The sequence below is a fragment of the Manis pentadactyla genome, chromosome 7, assembly GCF_030020395.1.
Source record: "Manis pentadactyla isolate mManPen7 chromosome 7, mManPen7.hap1, whole genome shotgun sequence".
Lineage (NCBI taxonomy): Eukaryota > Metazoa > Chordata > Mammalia > Pholidota > Manidae > Manis > Manis pentadactyla.
The window spans coordinates 112,173,221-112,188,706 of NC_080025.1; the positions used below are offsets into that span (position 1 = coordinate 112,173,221).

Below are 15,486 nucleotides of genomic sequence, written 5' to 3' on the forward strand. Positions count from 1 at the left end.
TTTTCCTTAGTGCATTAAGACTTTCTTTAGTGTTATATTTGGATTCTTTTCTCTGTTATTTATCTATTATAGTTTTTTGGCTTGTAGTTACCATTGTGTTCATATATGACATCCTATGTATACAGCAATATATGCTAAATTAATAATCATTGAAATTTGAATAAATGCATTCTACTAGCACTGCATTTATTTATTTATTTTAATTAAGGTATCATTGATATACTATCTTACGAAGGTTTCACATGAGCAACATTGTGGTTTCAACATTCACCATATTATCAAGTCCCCCCCACCCCAGTGCAATCACTGTCCATCAGCATAGTACTATGCTATAGAGCCATCACTTGTCTTCTCCGTAACACTGCATTTTTTAAGGTACATGATGCCTTCGAGGAAAATGGCAAGGTGAATCCATGCATAGGATGGGCTACTTCTGCTTCTCTTTGTCTAGGATTTGTATGCCTCTAGAAATACTCTGAGTTTGCTGTTTTTGGCCTGGCCTTTCAATTTTTTTTTTGTAAAGTATGAATGCTATTTAGGCAAAAATTGGAAAATTCAAAGTAAAGACAAATTACCATCAATAATTTCACCACTTAAGGCAAACATTATCAGTTTGGTGTATGTTTTTAAAAGTATGCATTAAAAAAATTGCTCTAATCATAGCATGCACATATTTTACATCTTTCTTCATTCCATACGCTATTAGTTTTTCCTCATTACCAGTCTTCAAACACATTTTTAAAAATTGTACTATCCGATTGATTGGTTGTGATATATTTATGTAACCATCTCTATACTAACACTTCTATGACTTGAAGTTATTTCCTGTTGTTTCTCCATATACCCATGAAATATTTTCTTGGTATAGATTTCCAGTAATAGAGTTATGGCTCAAAAGACATGACCATTTTTTAGACTCTTGATCCACATCACCAAATTGCATTTAAAAAAGGTTATCCTAATTTAGTGCCACTAGCTGTATCAATAAGTACAGCTTTCACTATATTCTTCCCAGAATTGGATGCTATCATTTTATATATTTAGCTAATTTCATAGGCAACAAATGTTACATCATTGTTGTTTTCATTTCTTTTTCTTTGATTAACAGTTTGGTGAATTATCTTACCATGTTTACTTATGGTTCATCTTCTGTAAATTACCTATTTATTTGACTACTAACTTATTTTCTCCTTAATTCTTATGTCTCTTAATATTGTCCTTATTTTTTTCAATCAATTTGTATGAACTCTAAGTAAGATATTGACACTGTCATGTTTGGTGCAAATTTTTTTTAGCCTGTTGTTTGCTATTTTGGCTCTATTTTTCTTTGACATACCTAAGTTTTGAAATTTAAAACAGTGAATTCTGCCAACTTCTTGTAAATTCTTGACCTTAGAAAGTTGCCTTACCAAAGGGAGTAAACAGGAAAGACAGAAAAGGAAATTCATACTGTTGTCTGAAGTGAGTACTATACTTGGTCTTGTCTTCAGGCCCAGCCCTCAGGTTACTTCTTTAAACAGGGTCAAACATCACAGCCAGTCTTCTCACTTCCTCACTGGTAAGCACAGATTCGGAGGAGGGAGGTGAGATGAGATCTACTGGTAGGTGGAGAGCTTATTCTGGTCAGGGAAGCACCTGCTCCTCTGGGTTTGGAATAAGGCTTTGGGCAAGCTGTGGTCAGGTAAGAGTTTGAGGCACAGGGAAGGGAAGGACGATGGGTATATAAGACCCACCACCAAATTCTTCATCATAGGCATAAGGCTTGCTTAAAAATGACTATGTATTTCCTCATTTTCTTCCCCTCTTAGAGGGAAATAACTTGGGACTGTTGACTGTGTTCCCAAGTCAGTCACACCAACACATGTGTGTTTAACAGAATGAGAAAACTCCCATTATTGACACAAAACTTGTTGGTTGTAATGTTTGCAGAGTTTCTTTCAGAACTCTAAAAATTTTCTACTAGCTGCTTTGTGCTGCCACTAAAGAACAAAGGGGAGCCTTTCCTGTAAGCCTATTGCAAATGAGTTGATGCTGGGGTTAAAATTTGTTCGTAACACTGTAAGTCACTTCTGCTCCAGGAGGAGTTGCAATGGGTCCAGAAACTCCTCCCCTTCACTCCCTGCTACACACACTGCTTTAAGTAGACACCTGGTTGCAAACTGTGTATGGGCTTTTCAAAGAGGTCCAAATCCACATCTGCAATGTATCATGTAAAGGAAGGAAAACAATAAGCAAGAGGTGAAGCCAGTGTGCTGTTAACTGAATGTTTTAGAATTCATTTTTCCAGTCATAGTCATACATGCATACAGTTCTATAAAGCTGTTGTGAAGAACATGAGTCCCCTGTGACATTACTGTCCCCCAGACATTTTCACTTTTCAAAGGCAATTATTTTCCATTTTTAGAAGTTACTTTTTAAATTTAGGGATATAAGATAAACATTAAGATGTATCTCAAATTGTTACTTTTTGATTATCTCTAAATTTTAAACATTTATTGACATCCCTTTATGGAAGATGAGAATTTATTTATTCTCCACACAAATTCTTTCCTTACGCTCATCTTTTCAATGTTAACTATATATAGATCAATTATATATAAATCACAATGCTTTACATTTCCATAAGTAGGTAAATATTATATGTTGCTTTCTCTGGAGTTAACTTTTTTCCCCATTTGCATAGCTTTCTAGGAACCTATCTCATCAAGCCCTCCATTCTTTTCCAAATGTGCAATCTCCCTTCAGTAAGTTCAACACACCAGGCATTTGATCACTTTACCTTCTTGGGACAGTTCACTTAGCAGACTGTGGCACTTCCTATGGCTGTTCAGGTCATTGTCCTTCCTTCTAGGCTTTTTGTTCCTCCACTGATTGCACAGGTTCTGGATAAGTGACTTGTATGCAGAATGTTGGAGATTTTTCTAGTATTCTAGGCAAATAGAGGATCTAAAATGTCTTTCTAGCAATCTCTTCTTTGGGACGAAGTATTTTCAGTAGGTGCCATGTTAAACATTAATGTCCCCTACTTTTCTGCCTTCTCACCTCTTCTTTTTATTTCCTTTATAAGGATATCAATTACCTTAGTACAAGAGTCTATAAAATACTTCAAGAACTTATTAACATTTCCTCCAATTTTGGGTGAGGTAGCAACTATTTCCTTCCCACATTGCTGGTGCTAACACTTTCGGGAATAACTTGCCAATATGCAAAAGAACTCTAACAATCATCATTCCTTTGTGTTTGCAATTTCAGTCTAGGAATCCATCATAAGGAAAAAACCCAAGACATGGAAGAAGCTGTATATGAGACCAGTCATAGAGGTGTTATTTATACTGGTGAAAAGTTGGAAACAATATAATGTCCGCTAACAGGGGAATAGCTAAATTGTGAAGCATATATGCTTTTTACATACATGTACTAATATGAAAATACTTACTATAACATTAAAAAAAGATAGGCTACACCATGATTACAACCATGTAAAACATACATGTTGAGAACTGAAACAATCTACCCCATATAGCGTATGTCTACACAAATGTGACTTCAGTATTCCAAAGCTCATTAGCATAAATTTACTCTTTCAGGACTCCCTAGGCCAGACAAATTTTTTTATTATTCATAACAGGTACTTCTCACTAAACCCATCAAATAACCAATAGAAAGCACAGATTGTCAGTTTATGTAATAAGACTCTTTGAACTCAACTCAAAATCCTTGCCCTGCTGTTTCCACCAAACCTGAACAATTATATCATGATCTTTACTCAAACTTAAATAATGCCTGCTCATTGAAAGACCCACCTTAAACAAAATTCCAGAACTACAAGAGAACCTGATCTTGCCCTGCCCCCTCTGAGACACTACCAAAGTCCTGTTGGAGTGCTTACCCTTATGACACGAGCAGTAAACTCAGCTGTGTATTTTCAACAGGTTGTACTGGCGATACTGGGGGAACAAGTGCTCAACAATGTAGAAAAACTATGTAATATATCCCTGTAGAAAAAGGCAAAAGGAGTATGTAATAAAACAACAACAGGGGATTGGTATTCTCTCAATTTTTCAAACCTTTTTTATGGTATCCTTATGTAATGAGGGCAAGGTTTATTTCAATCAATAATAATTCATTTTGGTATAAGCCACTTTTTAATGTACAAAGATCAAATAACAGCAAAGCTGTGCAACTTGTTATTCTCTATGTGGTGTTATGTAGAACAATCAATAACAATCCACAGAGAAGACTACTTAGGTAGGAAGCAGAGCTATTCATTTGTAATTATGCTTGCAGAATCGAAATACTTAGGGGCTCCCTTTTAATGAAAATGATCCCAAAATGCTCTAAAATCATTTAGTTAATGTTGAGAAACAATCAGGAGGACATTGACTATGGCCTTTAAATGGGTTTTGGTATTTAAGGGGACAGAGGCTTTAGACAATGGGTTGCTTAGCACTGAGATACATAAATATTGGAAACCCAACACAGCATACATCTCACAAAATTAAAAGCCAGGCTTTACTAACAGCAATCTTGTGGTCAATGGGTTTTGCAGTGTTTGTCAACTATATCTCCTATCATTTTATGAAAATCAGGGAGAAAAGTTGGATGTAGTTAATTACAGCTTGTAAAAACAGCACTGAGCTTTTCCTTTGTACAATCGGCAGTTACCTGTTTTGTATTGGGTTTTCTAATGCAAAGAAATTTTGATGGTTTGACTTGTTACAATTCACTCTGGTTATGCCAATTAATGGTTAGCCACACAGGGAAATGTTACCTTCTTTACTGATACGAACCAGTACTATTACCTTCTCAATCTTTATTGTCTATGGCATAAATAAGCTTTGTACGGAGAAACCAAGTGCATCAACCAAGGCTTAACAATAACAACAAAACAGTCTATCTTGATACCTGGGATCTATCAACAAAGAGGTCTAAGAGATTTATGCAGCTTCTGTTCTAGGTAAAGGAACAATGATAACAGGAATAAAGACAGAAATATTAAGATTAATCAGGTAATTTTATTTAATATTTACCATTCAGCAGCAACCAACAGGAACATTTGAGCTAACACAATCTCTTAAAATGTTCTGCTATATAGCTGCTGCAGAAATACACACACATGATAAATTCAACTGTTCATTGCCAATTTTTTTTTTAAAGTGGCTTCAAGAGCAAATAACACTGATTTATACTGTGCCCAAGCACTAGTCAACAACTCTATTAAATTACAGAGGAAAAGGAAGTCAAAGAAGCTTTGTTATCTTACGCATGTCAACTTATTTAAATGGAAGGCTTTACTTCTTTAAAGCAACCAGAAATATGGAGCTTCCTATGTATGTATGTATATATGTATGTGTGTGTGTGTGTGTGTGTATATATATATATATATATATTAAGGATGTGATTACAAACACAGTGTTATCATCAAAAGCAAAAGCTAGTCCAAGAAATTTTTGACTGCAAAACTTGCAAGATACAAAGCTAAAATTCATATGTTCCTTTTCTCAATTATGAATACTTTCGCTAAACATAAATATTTTAACATATATTAATTTTTCTGACATTCAAAACTGTAAAGTCAATATGGCAGAATTATTGTTAAAAGCACATATGTACAAATATTCTTTTTCCATACATAAAGTATTTGGCATAATTATAACAATCATTCAGCATCCACAACTGTTTGCTTTTATTTTTACTTTTTTTTACACATAATGGTATCTCTTATTAAAATTAACCAGTTATGTACAAAAATACTTGAACATTTATTATAGAAAACCTCTATAACCAGCCTCAACAGCATAAACCTGCTGAATGGTTTCATTAAGAGAATATAAAAAAGTGGTCACTGCCTTCCAGGTAAGCTAACAACAAAAACAAACACAGTTAAACTAAAATGAGCTTCCCAACAAAAGAGGGAAAATATTTAACAATATGATTCAAAATACAGTTCCTATCTATTGTCAATTGAGTGTTATAAACAGTCAGCAAAATGAAAAACAAAGATACAAAATACATTACTACATACAAGGTGCATTTCACACGCCTACAACTGTGGCACCAGCATCTCTATCTAAATCTAAGATGCTATGTCGCAATGTTCAAGCCAGAGCAGGCTACAGCCATCATCCTTCAACAAAGAGACAACAGATCAGCTAAGAAGACAAGCTCCACTAGTAAGAATGGAGAGTTTGAGGAATTTTTTACTTTGTGCAGGATTGAAAGTTAATGCCCTTGCCTTTTGAAAGTCCTTTTGCCATTTAGTCATGCTAATATATTTTCTCTAAGGTTTTTTTCTCCCTTTACGCTATTGATTTAATACTGTCCTGTATTGATTCCTGAATTCTTGTTAATGGGACACATTAATTTGTGCCTATTTAATACATGAACGTCTGCTCCTTCAACAACACATTTTGCAGAGGAAATTATAGAGTAAGGAAGCACGAGATTCAAGTAAACATTTTTCCTGGGGTCTTTTGCTTAATCTAGCTGATTGGAACTCTGAAAGTAAATTGCACCTTGAAATGAAATACAGTAGATACCATTACTAACCAAATTCACAAAGTGTTAAGAATGTAGACGGCTGTCAGATGTCAAAAGCAACCTTAAGGAAGTGGTTTGTTTCAAGAACACCACAACTTCCAGTCCCAATGCTTGCAACCCTTTAAGTATTATTGTCTAAGTAGCTTGCTTTAACTTTAAACTCTGATGATGTGCATTGATCAGTCTGCTCATGCAGAGAGCCAGAAACCTCACCTTATTTACAGAAGTCTCCTTTAGTAAGGGCCATTGTGTTAGGATGTGCATTGACTTAATAAGCTTTCTCGGAGTATCAAGTATTCAGTAAAAAGTATACAACATCACACGTCGTATTGTTTGACAATACTGTACTGGTTTTAAGATTAAACTATATAAAAAAAAGTGAACATAAAAAGATACAAAAGAAGTCTTTATCACTATTTACCACTTTCAAATGAGAGACGTTTTAATGAAATTCAGCCATACCTCATGGAACATCTGGCGTTTTAGTCAGTAACTTTTAATATTGTGCAACATATTAATAAGCAAGTTTTAATTCTGTTCACCGAAGGACAAATCTGAGTAAGTTATTAAAGTGCCTACACTAATGTCTTCTCATCATACTTCTTACTCTCTTGTAAACGGCAGAGAATTCATCGCGGATCAGTATCAAAGTGCCTATAACTGAGAGACTTTCCGGGGCAGGGGCCGGGGCCGCGGGGGCTCGGTCCTCCGGGTCCCGTTCTCCAGGAGGCCGGGGCGCGCCAGGGGCTTGGGGGGCAAGGCGGGTGGCTCGGCGGCGGCGGGGACGGACAGGCTGTGAGGCAGCGGGGCGGGGCGCCGCAGGGTTCGCTCGTACACGCTGTAGGGCGGCGGCGTCCTGCTGTCCCTGCGCGCCGGCTCCTCCGGCCCGCTGGAGCTCGGCCCCGCCGCCGGCTCGCTCACCTGATTCTCGAAGCCTGAGGTTTCCGACGTGCTGCACCGGCTGAGGGAGGAAATCCCGCTGCTGTAGCTGCCCGACAACACGGGGGAGTTGGAGACCAGTCCTGGGGAGTGATACTCCACCGGAGAGGGTGTGAAAGACTGCAAGGAGCACTGCGCAAGTGGGAGGGAGGGAAGCCAGGACACGCACGTTATGGGCGGAACTGCGGCCCCTGTGCCCCGCCGGACCCACACCCTGAAGCCCGCACCCCAGTACCTCAGAGTGTGACTCCATTTGGAGACAGGGCCCTGAAAGAGGCGGTTGTTACGAGGCCTTAGCGTGGGCCCTAATCCCACCTAATGGCTGCTCTTCCAAGAAGAGGAAATTTGGACGCAGACACTAAGGTGCGTGCACACAGAGAGAGAGAGAAGGGCAGAAGGTGGCCTTCTGTAAGCCAAGGAGACAAGCCTCAGGGGAAACAAAGCCTGGCTTGGTCCGAAAGCCTCCAGAACATTGAGAAGATATATTTCTGTTTAAGCCATCCAGTTCGCGGTATTTTGTTGTGACAGTTCTGTTGGACTAATGCAAACACCCAGACAGAAATCTGAGTGTTGTCATTCTCAGCACTGAAAACATACATCAGGCATTTATCTGCCAAGTCCACCAGCGAAAATAAGGAGTATAGAGGAGAAACGAAATCAGGAAGAAAATTCAGAGGCATATAATTAGTCCCATGGTTTGAAAGATATGGGAACTGGCAAAAAAAAGAAGTCTTTGGAGGTACCATTTCCCCTTTCTAGCTCAGCAGGGCAAGAGCCAGAACTGGGACAGGACGCAGTGTAGCTCGCGGTGTGCATGGGCCTCACACTGGAAGAGTGAGAGGCCTGTAGGCCTGCATTGCAGTCTTCTGTCTCCCCTACAGCCTCCGCAGCCCTCAGGGTTTTAAAAACATTGCAGATGAAATAGCTACTAATTTTTAAAATTGGGATGATTTCCCCTAAAACTCCAGATTTCTGGCACTTCATAAAGAAGTGGAAGTTCTAGCAACAATGGATCACTTTTTCTCAATGGAGATCATCTTCTGAAGATGAGCAGGGCCTGCCCCTTTAGATGGGGCATGGAGGCTTCAGTTTACCCAAGTCCCCACTACCCCACATTGTGCTTTACCAGCCTCACTCATTTATGTTAGCTGCCTAACTCCACTAACATCTGAATTAGCTACTTTGCTAACTGGTGTCCTAAGGAAAATGAATCCCAAGAGATGCTCTGTGAAAAGAGGCTTCCTCCTCTGCAGCATGCTGCATACTCTGTACTCCTTGAGCACATTCAAAGCATATTGCCATGTTAAAAGTCTTATAATAAAGAAACCTAAAGGACTTTGTTCAGCCCAGTGTATTCTACACTTATCTGACCATAGACCATTTTTTCATTTATGACATAAGAAGCCTGTAAAATTACTGTTCCATGGAACACACTTTGAGAAATGTTAGCCAAGATGAAGTTTGCCTTGCTCTCTTTTTTTAAACAAAATATTGCTGGCAGACACACATCCTTTTAAGTAGCAGGAGTCTAAAATTAAGCTTGGCCAATTAAGAGATCCAAATTCACGGCTGTTTCTGTCAGTGGAATCAGACCCCAAGTTCAAAATAAGGCAGGTAAGCTTGCTCTTCTCCACACAGTTAGCACCATCATTTAATTGCTGAAAACACTTCTATCAGCTAAGGCAACAAACTGCATCCTTAGCACAGTAGAGCTAGTAACTTGGTAGCAGTGTGCCCTCTAACGTAACTCAGCAGTTACAACACAAATGTTCCGTCCATCTTCTCTTTAAAACCCATTTGTAAAAATAGGGCTAAAAGGCTGCATACATATGGCCAATAAGAACATATGCAGGTCTGTAGAGCAACAGTATGCCAACCCTGTGAAATGGGACTTTATGGTAGCTACTTAAATATTTTCATCCCTTCAGTTCTTTTTATTTTTAAAGAATCTCGAAGGCTTCTTATCATGTTACTACTCTGCAAAATCAAGTTGAAAAAAGGCAGATGTTAATTTTTTATCACTGTGGGAGCTCTTTGCCAGAAACACTGCATTGCTTTCCTTCCTGTCACATCAGGATGGCAGTCTAGGGCTTTCAGAGCAAATGCAGTCCCACGTACTTCATGATTAACGGCTGCATTGCAGAATGACAACAAAACTAGCAAGTAATTTTCACTCACCAGCAAATTTCTACATCAGAAGTACTGGAATGCAAATGAAATCACACATTTTTGTAATTTTTTCCATTTCTTTGGTTTTGTTTCCCAGATTCTCAGTTTCTATCAGCAACTATCCTTAGCACCACAGATGCATCAGATCACGACCTGCTCCTGTGTGTTTGTAGAAGCTAATTTGTCTTTTTCTTTTACATTAGCTAGAAATATCACAACAACAAAAAGCCTATAAATCCTAAGTCACTCAGGTACAAAATCATTCTTTCAATACTCACTTCAACCTTATATTTGCCTCAAGTGTAGCAGCTCTGAACACCGACCTCTATATATATTGACAATCCTTGCAGCCAGTCTGATTCAATTAGGATAGAGACTAAATATTATTCTTTACCTTCATGAGGGATTTTGTATGTTTAGAGATGTTAAATAGCCAATGTCTACATAACAACTCAAACATCTCACCTTTAAAGCCTCCAGTTTGGTCCCCAGAAATTTTTAATGCATTTTACTGTCTTCTTTTTCATTATCAAGTATGTATAACTAACATAAACAAGAGTATTGGCATAAAATATTAGAGAAAAAGCTTTGTCAAAATGGATGAGGCTGATGATAAAGGCAAAAAGACACAAGGGAATATTTAGCAGATCTTGATTCTTGATGCTTTTCAAATGTTGTTTTGTTTTGTTGATGTCCCTTAAACCAAAAGACCCAGCAGAAAATGTCCTGTGAGATTACTGGGGACCAGTATCTTTCCCAATTCAGTGTCTATAGTCAGTGTACTCTCACTGCCACCAGTTGGAGAATGAGGTTAATACTCTGACAAGAAAGGGCTGCATTCATGGCCTGGGCTCCCCAAAGGGAAAGCCCAGGGCTTTTTCTTACCCATGTTCCTCTACCTCTTCTTCATATGTTCTTTGCCTCATCTGTGCAAATGCAAGCCCCTCATTAAAGGACCAGGGATGGGGCTTAAGGAAAAAAGGAATGAAAGGAACTTGGGACCAGTCTCTAGCCTCAGTCAGTGTAAGAGTCTGTACCTTCAATGGAGATCGCCCGGCAGGCGACGGGGACACCGACGCTGTGTGTCTTGCTGGTGAAGCTGTAAATAGACAGAGATCATTTCAGTTCAGGGAAGCCAGGTAGTTGCCTATTTGCAAATGCCCTCTGTATGTATAAATTTGTATAGATGAACCAGTGCACCTCCTGGGTGAGGAGGTGGGGGGAATAAATGATGCCTGTGCAAAACAAAGGATGGCAGCACCAAGACATGGGGTGATAAGGAAAAGTCACCACTGCATACATGACAGTGTAACCAAAGTGACGGGGCCCCAAACTGGTCTACTGTCCCTTCCATTTCCCCAAATTCTAGATGCTTCTCTGCTGCTTGATGTATTTCAAAAGGTGCTTTTTGGTATGAGGTGCCAGGGGCCAGTCTTTGAAAACAGCTACTGACTTTGGCCTGAGGGTCACCTGGGCAGCTTAGAATAGATCCATGGGGTTATACTTACACCAGCCACCCCTTTCACACCCCCACTCCTCCTGTAACAGACAGAAAACCCTTGGCCATGTCCACACAAGAGGTGACTAGCTTTCCATTTCTCCCCCTACTGTTTGCCTGTACCCAGGTCTTCCCTTTGTCCCCAGGGGGCTGGGGCTCTGGATTTCAACATCATGGCCAAGAAGTGCTACATCTTTGTTTCTCCTGCCAGAGTTTCAAGCCCTAGCCCTGGCTGCAGTGCGTGCACTGGCACTGCTGTGTAGATGTGCGCTGGCAGCTTAGACCCAGCTCTGAAGGAGAGTCATGCACAGAAAATGCCTGCTGAGGCGGTCACCATGGTGAGTGGGAGTCAGACCCCCCATTCAACCCACAGAGGTTCCGGGGAGTTCAGGGTCTGTCGCTCTGTGATGAACTGCCATTCTCCCAGCTGTCACAATGAGGTTTGTAACTCATAAGAAAACTACAGAAAGGCTGAAGGGAAAAAAAGACAGTTACAGATTCCCCAACAGTGACCACAGATGATGACATGAGAACAGACCACGAGAGCAATCAGTGCAGAAGGGAGGGCAGCCCTGCCAAGTGATGGGGGAGAGGTAAGGTCCCCTGCTCTGGGCCCTAGGGATCAGGGAGTGTGGTCTGTTAGCACATTGTGGGCTTGTGCAGTCTCTGCCTTGCACACTGGGCATGCCATGTTCAAACACTGGCATTAGCTCTCCTGTCCTGCCAATCGTGGGTATTGATTATGGAAGAAAACCATGTCTATAGAGAGAAGGAGTTCCTGACTGTATGTCTGCCACTTGCTGTGGCAGAAGTCAAGACTGACTGACTGTAGCTTGGGACCCTTTTCCTCCTGACTCAGGCATTCAATGGCACCACCACAGTGGACTCCTAGCAGCCCTTGCCATCCACTGCATATTCACAGAGGTGTTTTTCTAGAAAGGCATTCTCACACAGAGACCTGTAGAAGTTCTATCACTATCACTGTCTACAAGTCTGAATGGGCCTAGGAACCTAACTACCATAAATATTATTATTCCTTAGAAGATGTTTTTCAAGTTTCCAAAATTCAGGACACAACCAGGTTTAAACTGGAGACTGCCTGAATGTAAGTATGTCATGAATAAAAGACAAAAAAATGACTCGGTTAATAAGTCTTAATCTTCCCTGGTCACAATGATACACTAATGCAGATTATCAACTAAGCCTGGTTATTTCCTGTTTTGTTTAAAGATTTCACATGCCTTTTAAAACCTAAAAACTTTTCACTGTGGCAAGTATAGAACAAACTGGTTAGCAAACATAGTTTTTTTCTAAGAAAACTGACTTTTTAAAATAAATAAAATAGAAAGATGAGATGCTAAAATACAGCAAATGAAACATAAACTATCAACCCAGAAAAATCCGTGAAGGAAATAGTATCTTATTTTCTCTCGCCTTTAGGCCAGTTGTATTTGTAAAGCTTCAAAAATCCTCTATGACTAGAGTAAGGATTGAAAAGACTCTCCCCATCATCAGGATAAGTAGAGTCTGTACAGCAGAGCAGGTCCCTCTAAGATTATGGCATATGTAGGTCACCAAGCAAATGGCTTGTTTGGGAGGAAAGGGGAGCTATGATTGCTGTGAACTCAGAAAGGAAGTTTCTCAATTTTCAGTGGTTCTGAAAACCTAGAAAGGTTTGGTAAAATATTGATTCGAGGGACTTACCCCAGAAATACTGAAATTCTGCCTTTATAGGTCTGAGGTTAGACCCAAGAATGGGCTTCTTAAACCACTACTCTCAGAGATGCAGTGCCCTGAATCAACCCTTTGAAAATGGGTTGACTGTTGACTATAGACCTCCCTAAGTAACAGAAAGCTATGGATGTGAGGTTGCTTGTTCTCCACAAGCCTATCAAATTATAGTTAGTCAGTTACTATTTAGGGGAAACCAGAAACCTTGGATGAGTCCTGAATAAGACTGAAGAAAGTGACTGACTTAGCAGAGGTTGATAAGAATGAAGTGGTTGATAAGAATGAAGAGGTTAATAAGAACGAGAAAGAAAATGTTAGTGGCTTAGCAAAGTTAGGGGACTTCCCTAAAGTCTAAAGATGGTGCCTATGAGGAGGACATTCTACAAAATCTGTCTGTGGAATTTATTAGGAATGGAGCACTGTTTGACTCAGTCTGACAGACTCTCAGGAAAGGAGAACACTGTAAACGAATTATACAGCTACTAAGGTTTTTACCTCAGATACCAAATGCCTACCTTTCTCTGAGGAATTCGCAACAAGTTGGAATAGTCAACAGAAGTTATTTTATAAAAGTGATTGTTCGAATGCTTCAAATACCCACCAGTTTGTGTGGGTCTTGGAGGGACAGGGGGAGAGAGAATTTTCCCACTATCCGACACGTTCTTGGCTTCTTTCCCACTGTCCAGGCTCCAGCTGCTAGGGGTGGGGTTCACAGCTGGAAGGGAATAACACAGCTAAAAATACACGTCCACTGGCCCTGTGAAACACCTGAGACCTTAGAAGAAAGTCTCAGAATGAAATTATCCAGAATGAAAAAAATCAACTAGATTAAACAAACAAAAAAAACAGGATATCTCCTAAATACGAAACCTTTATTTCATTGCCTACCTCACAGTTATGGTTGACATTTAATTGGGTGATAGCATGTCTGTTTATTTCCCTCAAGCTGTCAAACAGAACTACAAGTCTCTACACTAGAGTGTAGAAACTTGTTGAGAATTATAATGTGTTTAGATGCTTGATAGCAGATGGAAGATGTCATCCCCAGACTATTTTAAAATTTAGTTTTTAGTGTAAATTTCTGGACAAGTGTCATCCAAAAGGGGTAGAGCAATAACATGCTAATGCTTAAACTGTTTGGTAGAATTATTGGGAAGAAACAGCCATGCCATAACCATCCTTCTGACCAACTTCTCAAGAAAAGGACGCTTGTTCCTAAAAATAAATGGATTATACTAAATATATCCTTTAAAAAAAAAACTGGAATACTAACAGTATCATTCCAGTTTTATAATTTGCCTGTTCTATGCTTCAGTAAGATGCAGAACTATAGAGTAACCCTGTTAGGAACAAGGGCAAGACACACAAGGCTAAAAATAGTGGCTATGCCAGAAGGCTTATAAAAGCAGGTCTTAGGAGATTTCCAGTAGCTTGTTCCCTGTACAGACACTGCCATCTGATGGACATGTCTAGAAGTTCAACATTTTACCACTATACGTTACCACTTCATTTAATAGGATGGAATTAGAACTCTGACAATACTTTTACACTGTTCCTTTTAAATTGACCTTGTGGTTTTCTGTGGTAGAAGGCGTAAGAAAAATATCATATTCCTAAGTTCTCCAGACAATCAACATTTGACTTGCAACATTAAAGCAGAAGTTGTGTTTTATAATAATTTAGTTTACAATCTCACTAATTTCAGTCTCTCAAGAAAGATTTAGTATTAATGTATTGGTGTACTCAAATGACAATACAGTCTAGTTCTTAACGGGAGCAACTGAAGTGCACTGGATGGGGACATTTCCTTAATGACTTCTGACTCCCTGGCTTGTGGGATCACTTGGAGTTTTGAGGCTTCACCCTGAGAGAGGTGAATGGGTGACCTGCTGCCAGCCCCCAACCCCACAGCTGAGGAAGTCACACTGAATCTGCTCTTCCTCTTCTGCTGAATTGCACAGCCTGATGCTAATTGGTTATTAACTGCTATGCATGTGTTTCACATTTTCTATGTGACCTTGAGGCAGGGCACACTCCATTATGCACTGGATTGCAATTCCTTAATAATACTGGAGTCACCACAAACAACACATGAGCCAGCAGAATGAGCTTTGTAAGGGAGACAAAGGATGGGACTAGAATCCATTTGGGAAGGTGCTGTTTTCATTGTGTTGAACAGGGATAGCCTATGTGGCAGGGGTGTGGGAATTGCCTCCAAGGCTTACTGAATGACATTAAAGCCATTTAACAGAGGAGTTCCTAACTTGCTCAGATACTGCTGGTAAATCCTACAAGAAAACAGTTTTAAAAGAATGCATCATGAAAGACTTTCATTAATCCCCTGAAAGAAAACTAGTTCTGATCATTAGAAATCTGGAGATCTGCCTTCTCTACAGACACACAGAAGACTGGAGAAAATGAGGACAAAACAAACTTGTACACATTCAGTACTGATGAAAAGGCTGGCTTTATACCCACCTTTCTCAGGTGTAGAAAGATTCGGGTCACTGCGTGGCAGGGCCCCATCTCCAATATGATTAAACAGCAGCCTCTGGAAAGGTACGAGAGTCTATTTTTATGATGTATATGCTGGTATGTGAGACTGTCTA

The 15,486-nt window shown here is 39.6% G+C and overlaps 1 protein-coding gene across 1 annotated transcript in view; it reads right to left on the reverse strand.

Moving 5' to 3' along the window:
- Positions 1–4,995: 4,995 nt before the first annotated feature.
- The window catches only part of DOCK4 (dedicator of cytokinesis 4), a 418,723-nt gene continuing 408,232 nt past the window's right edge, over positions 4,996–15,486 (reverse strand). Inside the window, exons 50-53 of the mRNA XM_036897350.2 lie at positions 15,356–15,428; positions 13,479–13,592; positions 10,686–10,747; positions 4,996–7,611 (exon numbers count right to left, since the gene is read on the reverse strand). Coding sequence (XP_036753245.2) covers positions 7,195–7,611; positions 10,686–10,747; positions 13,479–13,592; positions 15,356–15,428 — 666 coding nt within the window. The 3' untranslated portion in view covers positions 4,996–7,194. The remainder of the gene's footprint in view (positions 7,612–10,685; positions 10,748–13,478; positions 13,593–15,355; positions 15,429–15,486) is intronic.